Source organism: Ornithodoros turicata, chromosome 4 (assembly GCF_037126465.1).
Source record: "Ornithodoros turicata isolate Travis chromosome 4, ASM3712646v1, whole genome shotgun sequence".
NCBI lineage: Eukaryota > Metazoa > Arthropoda > Arachnida > Ixodida > Argasidae > Ornithodoros > Ornithodoros turicata.
The window spans coordinates 35186723-35204570 of NC_088204.1; the positions used below are offsets into that span (position 1 = coordinate 35186723).

The window sequence follows — 17848 nt, forward strand, 5'->3', positions numbered from 1 at the left end:
CTACCACGAACGTCACACTAGAGTGGGTGTGGTCTGCAGTTGGAGCGCTCCGGCCTGTCACCGCGGCAGCGATTTTCCAAATTAATTGCACCGTGGTGATACAACTTTGGACAGAAATATTTTGTGGGAATGCTTTTCACATACTGCTTTACAAGATGACAGCAGTTTTGGGCCATGTTAGATACCACTTTAATGCTCCATACCACCATACCACGGAAAAATGACGAATTTCGGAAGCCTTTATCGAAAAAACCCCACCAAAAACTTTCCTCGAAAATTTTATGTGGTAGGTAGTCCCTTAGACTATGCACAGAAGAAAAATCAAAATTCGGACTTGATCGGTAGGCGCACTGTGCATTTTTTGCCACCCCTATACGCGGAGCGCATTCAAGCGGTGGCACCCTGTCCCGCGTGTTGCAAAATCGAATTTTCCAAAGGGACTTTCAACTTCTGTCTTCACATGAAAGTAATTGCTACAGTTTGAAGCCATTCTGAGGGTTTATGTTCATAACAGTGTTGTAGATTGTGGAGCAACCAGATGTGCTCGCATTTTTTGCGGGGTGTCACACATGCATTGCAACTGCTGGGAGCTCGTGAAGAACAGAATACTTTAGAATAATTTTGCTTCTTTATAAGAGGTATATTTGTTCACGGTAATCATATTGAAGCATATTTACAGTACCCAAAATAAAAACAACCTGACAGCGAAGAAGACAAGGTAACAAGGTAACGTAAGTTATGCAGAGCATCCTGGGTGGATGAGAGTGCTCGTGTCATGAACTACTTTAGGTTGTTGTAGGAGCCACTTTCCTTAACGTTACTTTTGATGGCAGGTTCTTGTCAGATTTTCTTGATAGGCTATTCTCACGTTACATGCTAACTCGCTGCAATCCTGGCAGTTACTCCTGGATGTACCTGGCAAGGCAACACCGAAAGCGGTCCCCATGCAGTTTACGGCCTGTCTTTCTGCCCATTCCTTCACATATTTGGGAGTAATTGCGCTGTGCATATTCCTCCATCGACTTCCTTCTTTACTTCAGCGGTGTGGTGTTAATGGCTTCAGATGATATATACTCAATGATTTCTTCGACCACGGCGGGCAGGTGCACAAACGGCTCACCCCGTGAGCTTCCTTCAGACGTGGGCGACATTGTTAACTGCTTGCTGTGATTCAGCCACTTTTGCTGTGAAGTACTTGAAGCAGCTTCTGCACAACTAGTCCATTTCTGTTACGCCTTCGGTGTGATCCGCTTGAACCACATTCTTTACGGCAGCTACGCCGATCTCCAATGCAAAGCGAAAGTCCTTTATTCGAAACACTTTTTTCCTGTGTATGAGGCGGTGGTCAGCACAATACACACGGTCAGCGCTGTAGAACGAAGAGGCCATTGCGGTAGGTGTGATGCCAGGACGACACAGTACAGTAATGCAGATGTCTTCACATACGCTGTATAAGGGCACTCCGGGCACTTCTATAGTCGAGGATGATGAAACTTCGCGCAAGGTCTCTTCCGAGAGTTAATCGGACTATAGGACCTTCCCATGGTCGCAGCATGTCGAACCGAAGACCATATTGGACAGCGGCGCCAGTCACGCTGTTTCGGCAAGGTTCACAAAAGGCACCATGAATTAGCCTTGAATGTGTTTGTGCGCAAGACACTACACAACGACACTTTCCTCTCAGCGATTTCCGCCATCCGGGGTCATGGAGCTGCAGGAAAGGAAATGTTTTAAAGAATGCTGGAAGTCACCTATCATGGAATTTATCACGGGTAAGTATCGCGCGCAAAAGCTACGAATGAAAGTGGACGTACGTTCAGATGTCTGGTGAAGTTGCAGGTCTCTCGCCTCTTGCCACGTTTTTCTTCATTGCAGTGCAAACACTGATACACAGTTGTGGCTCCGTCGTTTATGGATCCTAGGTACTTAAAGGGACGGTCTCGTACAGATCGAGCGATTCCGAAACTTAGCTGAAATTATATTCAAGAGTGCTACAGAAACACGGTCGTGAAGTTTCAACCAGAACAACGAAGTGGTTTTCGAGAAATTCGAAGAAATATGAGGTGATAGCAGACGACGGAAGTTGGATTCAACTCCCTCTCATGCAACGTCAAATGTGACGTGGTTATGGTATTTATGGTGGCAGGTCGCCCATTGGGCGACCGAAGCACAATGCACAAGACAGTCGGGTAGCTGTATGCTCTTTGCGCTTGGAAGTTGTCACGCGCGACGTCGTAATGTCTGACAGCGAATTTAGCGATAGTGACGGGTCCCTGTCACTAAGCGGTGAAGATGAGCTCATCGGCGCCGACCGATTGAATTACGTGGACGTCGATGATCCTTTCGCTGCTGACCCTTTACCACAACAACGTGGTCAGCCAGTGGAAGTAGTGGATGATTCGGAACCGACTGACTTTGGGTAAGACTTATGGATAATGCGCAGCGTTTTCCGTATATATATTCCGCCTGATTGTGACACCATTCTAAACCCTTATAAACATTGCAGGTGTATGTGCGGCTACTGCTCGCCGCAGGAGGCTGACGAGTATATATGCTGCATGACTGTAGGCAGGGTAGCAGCAGTTGCTGTTGACTCCGGTGTACGTTGCATCACCCAACATGTGCTGTTCCCTGATTTCTGCACACGTCGGGAACTGTTGATCGTCAACGGCGCTCCGTATCGGCGACACAGCCGTCAGCTACGGCCGCTGGATCCTAACGATAACAGGTGTGTTGTGATTCTGAACTTGCACTACTGTTTATAACAGAGATGTGCTGTAACTACTTTTTTAGTAGTTTAACTATAACTATACTAACTCTGCTGTGTCAATTTTAGTTTAATTATTAGCTTAACTGCATCACATGCAACTACTAGGATGTAGTTAATTGTGTAACTACATTTGTGGTATTTGTGCGCATTGTTATATTCATAATCCCTGAGGCATAGAAATAGGAAGTGCATGGGTAGTTAGAAGACAATGAGCTCCTTCCATACAATACTGATGTAGTGACATGCCATGCAATGATAGTCATCGCCACCAACCTGCCACAATGGGGCGTAAGTGCTTTGAATGTACTCTGTGTGTAATCTGTAATGTAATCTGTGTGTCGATTGTTATGTACATGATTAACACAAGAAACATACTTTCTGCTCAAGTGCCGTAGCATTTCTGTACTCAATCGTGACAACGAGTGTCTCCATTCTGTAGCTAACTAGTCCAGCGCAACCCATTTGACCAACACTCCTGTTACAACATGCTGGATACTGTCGTGACTCCCCGTCGAAACCCATTCTTGCCCACGGGCTTTGCACACTTGTGACAGGCAAAGCATGCGCCTCTGTGCACCGGTGTTGCACATTGCAGTGCACATTATGCAGTTCTCTCACTGAATGACAATGCTGAATAAGCTTTTACTGGTTGTGTCAGATCCACTGTGTGTCTGATGTAGAAGACGACAAAATTCTCATAGTTGTCGGTAACAAGCACATGGTAGGCGAAGTGAAATAATGTGAAGTAGTAGTAGCCCACTGTAACCTGGCTACTGTAGTAAACTAGTAGTTATAACTACAATTTTTTTAAGTAGTTTCGAACTACTTTTTAAATACTGACAGTAGTTTAATTACAAGTAGTTAATTACTGCACATCCCATGGTTTATAGAATGTCACGTTAACAAATGCGGGATTTACATGCAACTGTATTTCTTTTGACAGGTGCATCAGATATGCAGCATATGCATGTTTTACAAACTGGATCTGGGGATATCTTGGTCCAAGGAATAGGCGCCAGATACCAGGATGTGTTGTCCGCACAATCCGGAGCCTGTTCCCATCAGTCACGTACACAGGCTACTTCCCCTGAACGGTGATGTATTGTTTTTGTTTCACAGCTTTTTATTTGCATATAAAAACGTGTGCTTCATGGTACATTACACAAAATTACAGGGCTTGTGCACTTCGTCATAAGCATCACGACTTGAATGGTCTTCTGAACGTAGCTGCCACCCAGTGTCCTTGTCATTGAACCTGGAGCAAATGACAAACATAAGGACAAGCTGATCTACGTCAAAGTCTGCAAATATCCTTGGCCTTTGGCAAAAAGGCCCTTCTCAGGGCCACCCCACATGTCTGCATCAAAGACCATGCCTCTGCATAGAATACGCCCTTATCGTCATTCATGATGATGATATTTATTAATTATATTAAATATTATTCATTAATTTACGTGCATTCCTGAAAGGCCTGACAAAGGCATTACGTTTCTTCAACTTTTCTCAATGCAGGACAGGAGCTGCTGGGTCAGCACACAGATGCCTCATCATCCAACTGTGTTTTCATCCTTGTTGGACACTGTGCAGCTGTATTGGTACATATTTCTTTTGAAAGGAGCATGCAAGGACTCGAGAACGAACATGTCAGGGTTAGAGAAAAAAGGTTTATGAGTCCTGGGAAAGACATTTGCACAAAACTAAGAGAGCAGCACATAATCTTGGAGTGCAAGAGAGCTATTAATCTCGTGGGTCAGAAAACCTGCTACCCTCGGCTGCCAATCCGCAATGCTATGTGCCAATACTAAGTCGAGTGCTTTCTTCCCTCATCTTCCTTTTTGCAATCCGATTTTGTGCCACCCATCCCGTGTCTTGGTTGGTTGCTAGCTTTAGCAGATGACTCTCTATGACCAAAGACATGTGCTCTGCGAGGAGTCATTAGGATCCACTGGGTGACGTCTCTACCACTGCACACTCTCTTGCATCGCAATTCTTCCAATAAATTAGCACTTCCCAAAGGAAATATTTTGTGTGACAGTTTCAGAGTGGTAGCTCATGTGACACAGTAAAATTTTGAAGTGCCTTCCATGCTCCTTTAAAGCTCTTAGCATTTTATCTACTACACATGCACTGTTTTTGCAGGTTAGCTATGCAACAAATACAACTGGCATGCATTGGCATGGCACTGTCATATGCAACTCAATGAACCTGCTGCAGGAATCAGGTATGAAGTTTCCAGACCTTACAGTATTTGGAAGCTTTTGCAGTCAAGGATTGCACAAAGGATGGCACAAAGGATTGCTCCTCCTAGAATGGGGTGGGCATGCAAGTAGATTGTGCTGCTGTAGCATTTTGCAATGTCGCAAAGGTTTACCACTCATCATGATGCTGAGTGGTATACCTAAGATTGCTGTCGGTATCCTGTTGCTGGCCATGGTAGATCTCTGATTTACGGCAAGTTCTTTGCTGGAATGAGAAGAAGAAAATGCAAATTGTTTGCCAGATGTTGCTGCAAAGTAAGCATATGTGAGGCAAGATGAAACTACAGTCAAGGTTCCACATATGTACTTGGCACGTAGACAGCTGCAATGCAATATATATGTGTGAGACACATTTGATTGCAGTAAAGCTCAAACCATTTCGTCCATAAATTGCAGGTTATATTACTTACAAGCATCCAGAAAAGTGCAGCTTGTTGTGGTTTGAGTAGTTGATGTAAATTATACGTAGTGAAATACCAGTCTTCTATTAAATGCAGTCACACATATCCCTGAGTGAAAAATACAGGAGAGAGAGAGGGGGAGCTGTCAAAGTATAAGAAATTTGTGGCTTCGCTTCACGGGACAACTGTGACGAAAAGTGGAAGTGATAAAATACCTGCATGGCTGTGTACCACATATAGACGCACTGGTGCTGGGGCCAAAATAGAGCTATGTAGGTTTCGGAGTGGCCTGACGATGGATGGATATGGTGGGATTTCCCTTTGGGATGGGCGGTAGCTTGCACCACCTAGCCTGGAGTAACACATTACTGAGACTAAAATTACTTCAGATGATCAGAACTATTCACACTGCCTGTGCTGGCATTGGACACACCATCTGCTAATCGCCCTCCAGAGGGCACATTTTAGGACAGTGAGATCTCTGCTGCCACTTTATAAGGACAGTGAAGATCCCATTAATCCATGCACAGTAACGAAAATGAGATCTGCAAATCTAAATCTGTATGAAAGGGTTTCATGACGCATTGCTGGCCTCTGTTGTAGAAATTTGGGTGGCCCTGAGAAGGGCCGTTTTTTAGTTGTTTCTTCTACCAGTCTTCTTTCAGATGTGGTGGCAAACTTTTCATGAAGACTGGGGCGGACTTCAGGATTGTCTTCCTTTGTCCTTTGCACATCAAACGTTGAACCTATAAATTTACAAAAACAAAAGTAATTTTGTTGTCATATCTTGGCAGACAATGCTGTAAACTTACAACACATCGAGCAGTTGGGCTAGTTGGTGCGAATGCATTATGAAGTGAACACGATGCAAAAGACAAAGCGACGGGGGAACAGACAGGGCGACTTTACTGACACAAAAAGTAGGCCAAAAAGAAAGGACAACACAAACAGCGTCACAGATCTCACAGGCTCAAGGGCAGGAGTAATCAAAACTAATTTCCGTAAATCTTATACAAGAAACAAAATGTGAAAAGCTATGAAGGTTCACCCGTGCAACCTCGAAGAAATTGTATTTCCCACTCAGATAACGTAATCGAGGATTGCCCTGGATGCGTCATGTCAGCATTGGGTTTGCTCCTCATTCATCTAGCAACGTAGACGGTTAGTTGATGCTGGATACCCTGACCACCTTATTGTGGGAATTGTAGAGGGGCTCTTGCCATATATCTTTGCAAATGAAAAAAGAAACGAAGGTAGACCCTTGGGGAGACCAGCTGTGCTGCCATATGTTCACCGTTTAACACACAATATTAAAAAGGTTGTTAACAGATATTTTGTCCCCAGAGTCTTTTCAGCCCCAAATAAACTAGGTGGCCTACAGGAAGAAAAATGATTGGGCTAGTGCGTGTGATATCAAGCATACTCAGACGTTTATTCCTTGTATAACAGGTGCGGTATATTCAGTCACACTCTCATGTAAAAAAGTGTATTTCTGACAGAGATGTATATTTGTTAATATTAGATTATGAGAGCAACAGTATACCTTAAAAGGTATGCCTTCTGGAAACTTAGCGGTTCACTGTAGCAGATGTGCATGTAAACCTGACTTTCAAAGCACCACCATTTTGGGGAAAATCTTTATTACAGGCTACTCAGGAAATTACTGTATATTTGATAACGGAGAAATTGCGTCAGCAGGCCCTCGATTACGTTATATGAGTGGGAAATACAATTTTTTTTGTTACTCGTGCCTTTGGACCTGTGAGATCTGTGGTGCTGTTTGTGATTTACTTTCTTTTTGGCCTACATTTTGTGTCAATGAAGTTCGAAGGGACGCTCGTCCTGTCTGTTCCTCTGTACTTTTGTCTTTTGCGTCAGGTTTACTTCATTATGCTATAAACTTAGCTAATTACACAAATTCTGAGTTCACATATGAGTATCATTTGCATCATAAATACCTGGCTCGGTGTTGCTTAATGGCATCAGCAAGAGAGGGCCTGTCACCATACGTTGTTGAACGTGCTGGATGAGCCCCTGAGAGCACTGAACTTTTGGCCAGTTCAAACGTCGGATAGCTCTGTATGCGGCTCATAACCGAGTTAGTCAGTGTCGATGTGTAGTCTGTGCAACACAAGAAGGTTTGTGGTTATGCTTCCTATGCATCAGTGTTCTTTGCAATAAGTACATGCTTTGAGCTTCTATATCTTACTGTGTGTGGCATTTTCCTTCAGTGGGACAGCAAGCCAAGTCTTCTTTATCTTGGAAGGTTTCAGTCGGTACTTCTTTGTGCCATTCTCTGTCAACTGCAAGCGGTCCGCATTTTCGTTGTAATGCAAGACAGCTAGTTGAGTTCTGATAAAAAAAGGAATGCATATAGCTTGTCATTTAACCTTGTGGGCTTCTTTCTCTGTATCATCTAAGTGTTCAAGTATATCACCTTGCACGCATTCCAGCATCTGAGAAGCTGTTTAGTTTTGGCACAAAATGAAGAAGAACGCTGTGAAACGCTTCCAAGCCGAATGTCTGGTCTGTCGATGACAGCTTAGGAACATCCTTGAGCAGTGTAGGAGCCATCAAGATGTCATGTAACCGCATGTAGGTCTCACTGTCTGGAATTATCTGTCATGAAGGCTCACACCATTCTTGGTACATTTTCAGTTCCTTACCTTCCTTCACCCACTCCCTTGGTGAGGACAGTGGACCGTGGTAGCAGACAGGGTAAAGAGGGTCTTCATGTACATGAATGTCAACAATGTGGTTCATTACTGACACCCATTTTGCCAGGCAGAGATCCCCATCATCAGCGCTCGTTTTGGGGCACCAGTAGGCACGTCGGACAATACTTTCGATCCACAGCTGCACCACTTGGTGCTTTGCTGTGCGACCGAGAGCAAGAAGTTTCTTCTTGATGCCTGATATAAACAAAAATGTAACAACAAACTGCAAGCTTTATGTTCACTCTGATTTCACCTTTGACAACATGCCAGACATCAAATCGATGCTTTATGTGGGGGCACAGATCTCGCATCATGGCTTTGATTCCCGTTTGGCGATCTGTGACGAGTGTCTCGACCACCATATCATGCGCCTCGAGGAATGCCAGACACCTCTGTAGCCCATGCTTTTCCATTGCATTGCTGCTTGCCACCTCTGTTATCTAGTAAAGTTAAAAGTAGTGAAAGGGAAACAGTCTATCACCAAGTGCTCTATATAAATTGAATAACATTTGAGATAAAACTTTGCCAAAAATTTGCAATAAAAGAGCCCTTAAAGCTAGTGCACTCAATACGTTTCACATAAATGCCCAAAGGTGTAACCAGTTTTTACCTTGACTAACTCAAAGCGCACAATGCGATTGGCACTGGTTTCTAGCAGTGTGTATGTGCCGTAGAGAGCTGTGTGACCTGGAGAGTCACATCTCCCATCACCGGCAAGTGTCATTGGGGCTGGGCGCAGCTTTTCCAATAACTCGTTCTGCTTCATCTCGTACACCTGCAATGACAGTGTTGAACAGCTTATTGATTTATGCACAACATAAATCCTCATAACCAGGCTTTTGTTCTGCATAGTTCATCGTACTCGTCAGTTGTTCAACATTTTGACCAGGGTTGACAAATATAGCGTTTAATGAGGGCTCGTTGTACATACTCCTTACACTCTAAATCTTTTCACACCTTTAAAGGTGTAACAACGTGCATGGCGCACGCCTTTTTAGGTGCAATTTTGGTAACATCACAATGGAGCACGGTTTCGCACAAATTTTCTTTACTCGAGTGTTGTCTGTCCTCCAAAAATTCAGTCTTGCAACATCTCAACCTTGTTCAACAGTATTGTAGGCACTTGCGCGTGCTCGATTATCGATAGCGATGCATATATGCATTAGCTCGTACCTACGATATCCAAGACATAATGAAAGCAAGATTTGCACCGACACTTGATCTTTAGTAATGCTTTCCAAATTTCGTAAAATATCATCCTTGAGATGGAATGTTACGCAACCGGGTTGAATGTTCGTAGCGCACACCTTTAAAGGTGTGAAAAAGTTTACAGTGTACGATAAAGCATGAGGGTTTCATACTTGTGGCAATATTTGTATTCTATGAATGCTACTTGATGTCATTTGTCAGTCACCCTGTCAGCGTATCCTAAAAATGAGAAGTACTCACGTCATTCACTGCAGGAAACAAGTAGCACTGCTGTGCCTTGTAGTACTGGGACCTTGAAAGTGCTGGGACTCCCATTACCTGAAGGTCCCAAAAAAGAGGATTCCGCAGCACAACAAGACATTTCCAAGTGGCCTGTTTCCCACCCATGGCTGGCTCTGCCACAGTCTTTCTTTTTGGCAGCTGCAGGTCATTGTTGCTCTGACGCATGTGCCCTTGAGGGTGAGGTTTGCTGTGACATCACTTCTCTGGCATTGCGGACAGAATGACAGCAGCTGTCGTAAGCAAGACTCTGCTACAATGAACATCCGTTCTGTAGCAGACCTAGAAAGTACAATCATGCTATTTAAAAAAATATTTACTTAGAACACAGTACACCATATTAATTGCCATTGATGAGATAACATGCAATGCACATAACACAAAATGAAATGCACAGCAGACCTAGTGCACTTTCAGCATGAAGTGATTAAACATGATGTGCAAAGGATGTACAGTGTCAGTAATGGTTTACAAAACTAAGGCTTTATGCAGTGTGGAACAGCATTTTGTTGCAACAGAAATAAGTATTGTACAACATTATTCAAATACTGGGAAAACATTGATAATTGAAAACACTTGCTAAATTTTCTCATGCATGTTATAGAATAAGCTGTTCAGGACAAGAAAGCAGTACACATGAAAATTTAAGCGCAGACATATTAGTCATGCTTACGTCTTACGAACTTGGGAAGAATGCTGTGACTTAGGTTGCTCCTGGTACTCAAACCTAAAAGAGCTGATGGTGATGATGATTAGTATTTTAATGGCGCAGCAGCAACGGAGGCTATAATGCGCCAAAACATTGTTAAAAATGTCACTAGTTAAAAATGGAATGATAAGGTTAAAACCAGTACATGATACAAATTAGCTCAAGTACTGTGTTTTCAGAAAAATATCGTTAAAATTACAAGGCGTTTAAAAAACCAGTGTCTCTAATAAAATTATAGACTCTACTAAACGGTAAAAGAGCGTCATCACCCAGCAGTAGGGCTGGGTGGAGCGGTAGGTGATTCCTATAAAACTCCTGGAAGTGACGATGGCGAAGAGATTCATGCGACGCACAAGAAATAAGGATGTGCAGAACAGAAAGGGGTTCCCCACAGTGTGTGCACTCGGGTGGCTCCTCTCTGTGAAGAAGGAAACTATGGGTGAGGTGAGTGTGGCCAAGTCTTAGCCGTGTCCGGGTTACTGCATGTGCTCTCTTTTCCAAGCTCTGTATAGGGTGTCCTATGTTATTTTTAACCAGGTAGAGTTTATTGCGTATCTGTGTATCCCAATATTCCTGCCATCTTTTGTTTATCGTCCTCTTGAGATGGGGCTTCAAGTCCTGAAAAGGTACATCAAACGGCGTCACATCAGCAGAGAGCGCAGCAGCGGCAGCTTTGTCGGCAACCTCGTTGCCTGCTATCCCTCTGTGGCTAGGCACCCAGGAGATGATAAGAGAAAGACCTCTGTTCACTACTCTGCTGGCTATATACTGTGCTCGCTGCACGAGGTGGTTCTTCTGTGGTTTAATGTTACATACCGATTGCAAAGCACTAAAAGAATCTGTGTATATGACAGATGATTCGATGTTATTTTCTAAAATGAAGTTCAGTGCTAAAATGATGGCATAAACCTCTGCAGTGAAAATGGACGTGATGCGCTTTAAGCAGTGCGACCTTGTACATGAACCTGATACCATGGCACAAGAAACACCTGTGCTTGTTTTGGACCCATCTGTATATATTTCAGTGTGGTTCCGAAAACCACTCTTCAGGTGCTCAAATTCCTGTTGTAGCACTAACGAAGGCGTTACATGTTTCTTATACTTTGTAAGGTAGCAGTTATATTTCAGGGGTGGTTGCCATGGAGGTACCCTCGGACTGCATTCGGCGATCATGTAACTGTAAGCAGTGAAGCCATACAGTTGAATATCATTTGAAATTCGCATGCTAAAGGGTGAGGTAATTGTTGGCTTGTTTAGGAAGAGTTGCTTAAAACGTGTGGTCTTAACGCAGGATAAAGAAAGGTGTTGAGGGTGGCCTCTTATCCTCAGTGCATACAAAATCCCAAGATAGAAGCGACGTTTCGCTAAGGACCACTCATTTGCTTCCACATACAGACTTTCAACAGGTGTCGTACGGAATGCCCCCAGTACAAGTCGCAGTCCCTGGTGGTGGATAGGATTCAAAGCCTTCAGCACAGATTGGCGTGCAGACCCGTATACAATGCATCCATAATCTAGTCGTGATCGGACAATACATGTGTACACGCGATATAGTGTTTCGCGATCTGCACCCCAAGATCTGTGTGACAGGACTTTAAGAATATTTGAAGATTTCAAGCATTTCCCTTTCAGGTTCTTTATGTGAGCTGCAAACGTGAGCTTTGCATCAAAAATGACACCAAGGAATGTGTGTTCCGATCGTACTGCCAGTTCATGTCCATTTACGCTTAGCTTGCGATCTGGGAATACACCTCTTGCTCTAGAAAAAGGCACACAGACTGTCTTTTCAGCTGAAAACTTAAACCCGTTCTGCGATGACCATTTGACAAGCTTATTAATTGTGAGCTGGATTTGTCTCTCACACATGGCCAAGTTCGTAGATGAATATGCTATCTGGAGATCATCTACGTACAAAGAGTACATAATTGAGGGTGGAATTACATTGGCGATAGAGTTGATTTTGATAATGAAAAGTGTAACACTGAGCACTGACCCTTGTGGGACACCATTTTCCTGTATGAACAGACGAGAGAGTGATGTACCCAGCTGTACCCTGAAAGTCCTTCCCTGGAGGAAATTAGAAATGCAGCGGAACAGACGCCCACGTATTCCAAAATCGTGCAGCTCCCGGAGGATGCCGTATCGCCATGCTGTGTCGTAAGCCTTTTCAAGGTCAAAAAACACGGATAGGCAGTGCTGTCTCCTAACAAAGGCTTCACGGATGGTGGTCTCTAGTCGAATGAGGTGATCTACAGTGGAACGTCCCACACGGAAGCCACACTGGTATGGAGTGAGGCATTCATTCTCCTCCAGGTAGTGAATAAGACGGTTATTCACCGTACGCTCAAAAGTTTTACCAAGACAACTTGTGAGCGCGATAGGTCTGTAACTAGTGGGTATGGAGGCATCTTTCCCTGGTTTGAGGAAAGGGAGGACTGTAGCTATTTTCCAACCAGAAGGGAGCTGTCCTTCTCTCCATACGAGATTGAAGAAATCAAGCAGGCATTTGAGTGATTCAGATGAAAGATGCCTTAGCATAGAGTATGTTATCCTATCTGGCCCCGGGGCCGTGTCCTTGGATGATGGCAATGCTCTCAACAACTCCGTTATGTGAAAAGGCATGTTGTATGCATAATTCTCACCATGGCCACTCGGTATATTCTTCTTTTCGGCAGATGTCTTGACTTTAAGGAAATCTTTACTGTAATGAGCGGAGCTAGAAATGTTTTGGAAGTGTACGCCCAGTACATTTGCTTGTTCTTCAAGGGTCTCGCATGGTGCTCCATTAACCTGCAATAGTGGAATACATAGGCTGGAATATTCACCCCTAATATTTCGGAGCCTTTCCCAGATTTTCTTCGAGGGGGTATTATAGTTGAGTGATGAAACAAAGTTTCTCCAAGATTCCTGTTTAGCTTTTTTCCGTGTCCACCTAGCCTTTGCACGGGCTCTCTTAAAAGCAAGGAGGTTTTGTGAAGTTGGGTATCTGCGGAAGATTCCCCAAAAGCGGTTTTGTTCCTTCCTTGTCCTTTCACAATCGTCTGTCCACCAAGGCTTGGGGCGCTTAGGAACACGTGTAGACGTTTGCGGAATAGCCTGGCTGGCAGCCTCTATAATTGTGGTAGTAAGTGTTTCGTTGGCTTCTTCAATACTTAACCCACGAAAGGAAGACTCGGACAGTACTGCTTTCTTTTCAAAGGAGTTCCAGTCCGCCAAACGCAGTTTCCAGCGGGGTGAGCGCGCAGTTAATGTATCTGTCTGACCACTTAGTTGCAAGATAATGGGGAAGTGGTCACTTCCCCTTGGGTTCTGCTGGACTGCCCAGTCAAAACAATCAAAGAGGGAGGGACTGCATAGTGAAATGTCCAGACAAGAGAAGCTTTGTGTTGCAGAGTTGATGTATGTAGGCTGTCCTGAATAGAGCAGGCAAACAGGCCTTGACATCATAACCCTCTCTAGCATTTTCCCTCGACCATCCAGTCTTGTGCTACCCCACAAATGATTGTGAGCGTTTAGGTCACCAAGTATCATGAATGGCGGAGGAAGCTGGTCACAAAGATGCTCAAAGTCCTTTTGTTCGATTGAAATTGAAGGTGGAAGGTACAGTGAGCATAATGTAATGACTCTGTCGAGGCATATTTGTACAGCCACGGCTTCCAGGTCTGTGACAAGAGGAAAGCGGGTTGCAGGTATGGACTGGGGGACAATGACAGCGACACCTCCAGATTCGCGGGTGCTGTCTGTGCGGTCTTTTCTAAACAAATTGTGTCGGCGGAAGGGATTTATACTGTTCTCATGTAGATATGTCTCCTGTAAGCAACAGCCAACTGCCTTTTGTTCCTCTAAGAGGTTATTAATGTCATCAAGGTTGGAAAAGAGACCTCGACAATTCCATTGTACAATATTACCTAGACCCATGAGAAGGAAGACAGAGAGGAGAAGGAGCAATATCTTCATCGTGCCTTGGATGCAAGTACATATCCCTATGGACTGTGTGTACATGAATGTCTTATTCAAGGAGGGATTATTCTTCGTGGAGGTAATTTCTGCATGTCTTTTGTTCTGCTGCCCCTACCTCGACCAGATGTTTTCTCTCTCTTTTCTTTGCCCTGAGAGAGAACACCTGGCAGACTGGATGACGATTTCTGGGATAAGCAGTCATCGTCATCCAATTCCATGCTTTGTGATATGGTCTGGGATGGTTCCGGTATGGTTCCGTCCCAGACTGAGACTGTGCCATCAACATCACTGGAAGCTGTGGCTATCTCCTTGGTGTGTGCCTGGCAAGCCAGGGTGCTCCCAGGAGACATAGGAGCAGGCGGAGACACTCTCATGTCTCCACCTTTCTGTTGGGGAGTTTGAGGTAGACACCCAGAAGTCTGGGTCTCTACAGATTTCCTCGGTGGTGCTACTCCCCTGCGCGCCACCTCGGAGAAAGTGCCTTTTCTAACAAACTCTGCTTGTGCTTTTGCTGCTTGATATGATATGTTTTGTTCTGCTTTGATTCGAAGTATTTCTTTTTCTTCTTTCCACCGGGGGCAAGATCTTGAGTATACTGGGTGGTCGCCCTTGCAGTTTGCACAACGTACTGTGTTCTCACATGATTCTGGTGTGTGACCGTTGCCTGAACATTTTGGACACGTTTCCTGTCCGCGGCAGACCTGTGATCCGTGCCCGAAACGTTGACACTTGAAGCAACGTCGCGGGTTAGGAACGTAAGGCCGCACGTGGCAGTTCAGGTAACCTGCTTTGATGGTTTCAGGGAGTCTGTGTAGCAGGAATGACAGTACGATGTGCTTGGTTTGCATTTCTTTGCCATCGCGACGCATGATTATACGCCTCGCTGCCACCACGCCATGCTCCCGCAAACCTTCTTCGATCTCGCTGTCAGAACAGTCAAGAAGCTCACTCTCAGAGATCACACCCTTGACAATGTTCAGGATACGGTGTTTTGTGATTGACACTGGAATGTCACCGAGTTTCTTTATACACACGAGAGCTGAACTTTGAGATCTGCTTTCTACCTCAATTTGAATGTCTCCAGATGAGAGCTTCTTTGCTTTGTACGATTTCCCTATGATCTTTTCGATTTCTTTAGCAATGAGGAATGGTGACACTTTCGATAATGGCTTTGTCTCGACCTCAGCATGGGCCACAAGGAATTTCGGGAAACCGGTCATGGGCCACAAGGAATTTCGGTCTAAGCTGAGCGAGTTCATTGGTGCTTCGGTGCAGCGCCTCTTTTGACGCTGATCATGTTTTTTGGAGCGTACAGAATCCATACAGGGAAAAGAGTGGTTCGGTGCACAGGTGTGTCGCCCACCACCGAGCCCAATTAAGGGAGCGTGCCTGGCACGCTAACACTTTCCTCTGCATTATACCCTAGTGCAGTTTCAGAAGGGTGAAAGAACTGCCCAAGGGTGACCCTTGCCGCCAAAGAGGGTGAGTAAGAAAAGAGAGGGAGGAGGAGGAGATGAAAAAAGAAAGTAAGGAAAGGGAGATGGCGACTAGCTGAATAATCCCTGCCGGGCCTTCCAGGACCACCCGACTATGGGAAGCAGGGGCCAAAGCGGTGTGTTGCTTTCCCGGAGAGGCCCCGAAGGGTCCCTAAAAGAGCACAAGCAATTCAAAAATAGGTATAAAATCACATAAATTTTAGTCACATAAGCTTACTCGTCAGAGTCTGTGCTTCCCGAAGCATTGGACAGCTCAAAAGTTGTGTGATGTGGATCAGGTGGGCTGCAGAGTAGGACAATAACATTTCAAGAAATCTCTATTCCACGAGCAAAGCAACAAGGTTGTGCACAAATTGCTTTCATCAGGTCATGATGTGTGTTCTGTTTTGTTACGAGTGATTTGAATATAACGCAATCAATGTGTGTAGTTTTCTTGGTTTTTCCAGTTGACGTACATGCTGTACCACAAAAAGGCTTGCATTCAACTACTTACAAGGTTGTGCACAAATTGCTTTCATCAGGCCGTGATGTGTGTTCTGTTTTGTTACGAGTGATTTGAATATAACGCAATCAATGTGTGTAGTTTTCTTGGTTTTTCCAGTTGACGTACATGCTGTACCATAAAAAGGCTTGCATTCAACTACTTACCATTCAGACTCAGCAGTCGTGTCAAGCTCCCTTGGTATTGGCGTGGAGGACCGAATCGATGGCAGGCTGTTGTTAACAGTTGAAGCTGCAACCTCTGGGTTGGACGTCTGTGGTGGTGGCATCTCGAGGTAGCTGCCCATCCCGCTGTCACCACACTCATCCATGTAACTGAAATGGCTGCTGGATGATGCGTATGCGGCTGTATTGGAGGGATGCACCGAAACCATTGTTTGTGCAGACGCACTAGAGCGATGCATATGGGTCTGTGTTCCTGAAAGCCATATGCTGTTTTTAACATCCGCAAACAGAAATCAGTTCAAATGAACAGTACACAGTATTTGAAGTACTTAGATTGCATACCAAGTGTGCAAGATGGAACAGCGGTTTGTGTTTCCTTGTTCGCAGTTCTGGCCCCTTTATTTGGTTTATACGGCACAAGTGTGTACATGAAGCCGTACTGGCTGACAGTTCGGTATGGTGACAGGGGCTCCAAATGCAAACCATCTAGCACAAGCACGTCCACTGTAAAGTAGGTGGAAATATATAGTTACATGACAGGCAAGCCTGAGCAATGAGCATCATGTTGTCCATTGCTCAGATTCTCCTGTCATGGAGTTTCTCCACCAGCTAGCGTACATCTAGAGCATATATTAGGAAATCTAGAGTTATGAGCAACCTAGAGCAATATACACAACTGATCTATTCATGTTCTGTTCTGTCAATTTCTGTGTTTTCCATCGCATTTCTTAACTGATGTCCAGTAGTATGTCCCTCATTGTCAATATTTGATAAGTAATATGCATTTGTAGCACTGCTTTATAAATGTTTACTCTGTATCAATAAAGTAGTTTATTTTGTTATTGTAACTACCATAATTATTTGTATTAAGGAAATGATATATTTATACAGGAATATTATTCTATGTTCATGCCAATAGCAGAAGAAAGTAAACAACCTATGTTTTTTTTTTCTTCACCTGCCATTATTCAGTTCAGGCAAGCTGTAACTGAGTTGCTACATACCTGTTGATGACACTGCATCATGAAATGCTGGTCCTGGCAGAGAAAGGAAGTCACCCCTGCTCTCACAGCTCCATCCCTTTGAAGTGTCACCTTCTAAAGGGTAAAAAGACAATAAACAAATAAATGAAAATAAGTGAACCAGCTGCGTTGCCATTTGGCACATAAATACTCCGTCGGCCGTTCTATATGTGGTCATATATATGCAACGAGGTATGTTCATTAATAAAAATGCAATATTAGATTCACAAGTTCTAGTCTGGTGATCCAAAATGTATATGAACTGTAGCAACCCATAACGTTTAGCATTGTACGCGATGATGTGAAATGCGAATGTCATGCAACATGGTCACTGATGTGTACTTGTCATATGTGCGTATAT

The 17848-nt window shown here is 44.2% G+C and overlaps 1 protein-coding gene and 1 long non-coding RNA gene across 2 annotated transcripts; one reads left to right on the forward strand and one right to left on the reverse strand.

The window, feature by feature from the left end:
* Positions 1-4210: 4210 nt before the first annotated feature.
* Positions 4211-8461, forward strand: LOC135392975 (uncharacterized). Its single transcript, XR_010422349.1, has 4 exons — positions 4211-4365; positions 4910-4991; positions 7883-8024; positions 8088-8461. It is a non-coding gene; the product is annotated as an uncharacterized LOC135392975 (long non-coding RNA).
* A 5895-nt stretch (positions 8462-14356) lies between these two features.
* On the reverse strand, positions 14357-15523 carry LOC135392321 (uncharacterized). The gene has a single exon (XM_064623035.1). The coding sequence runs from the start codon at positions 15521-15523 to the stop codon at positions 14357-14359; it is 1167 nt and encodes a 388-aa protein (XP_064479105.1).
* Positions 15524-17848: the final 2325 nt, after the last annotated feature.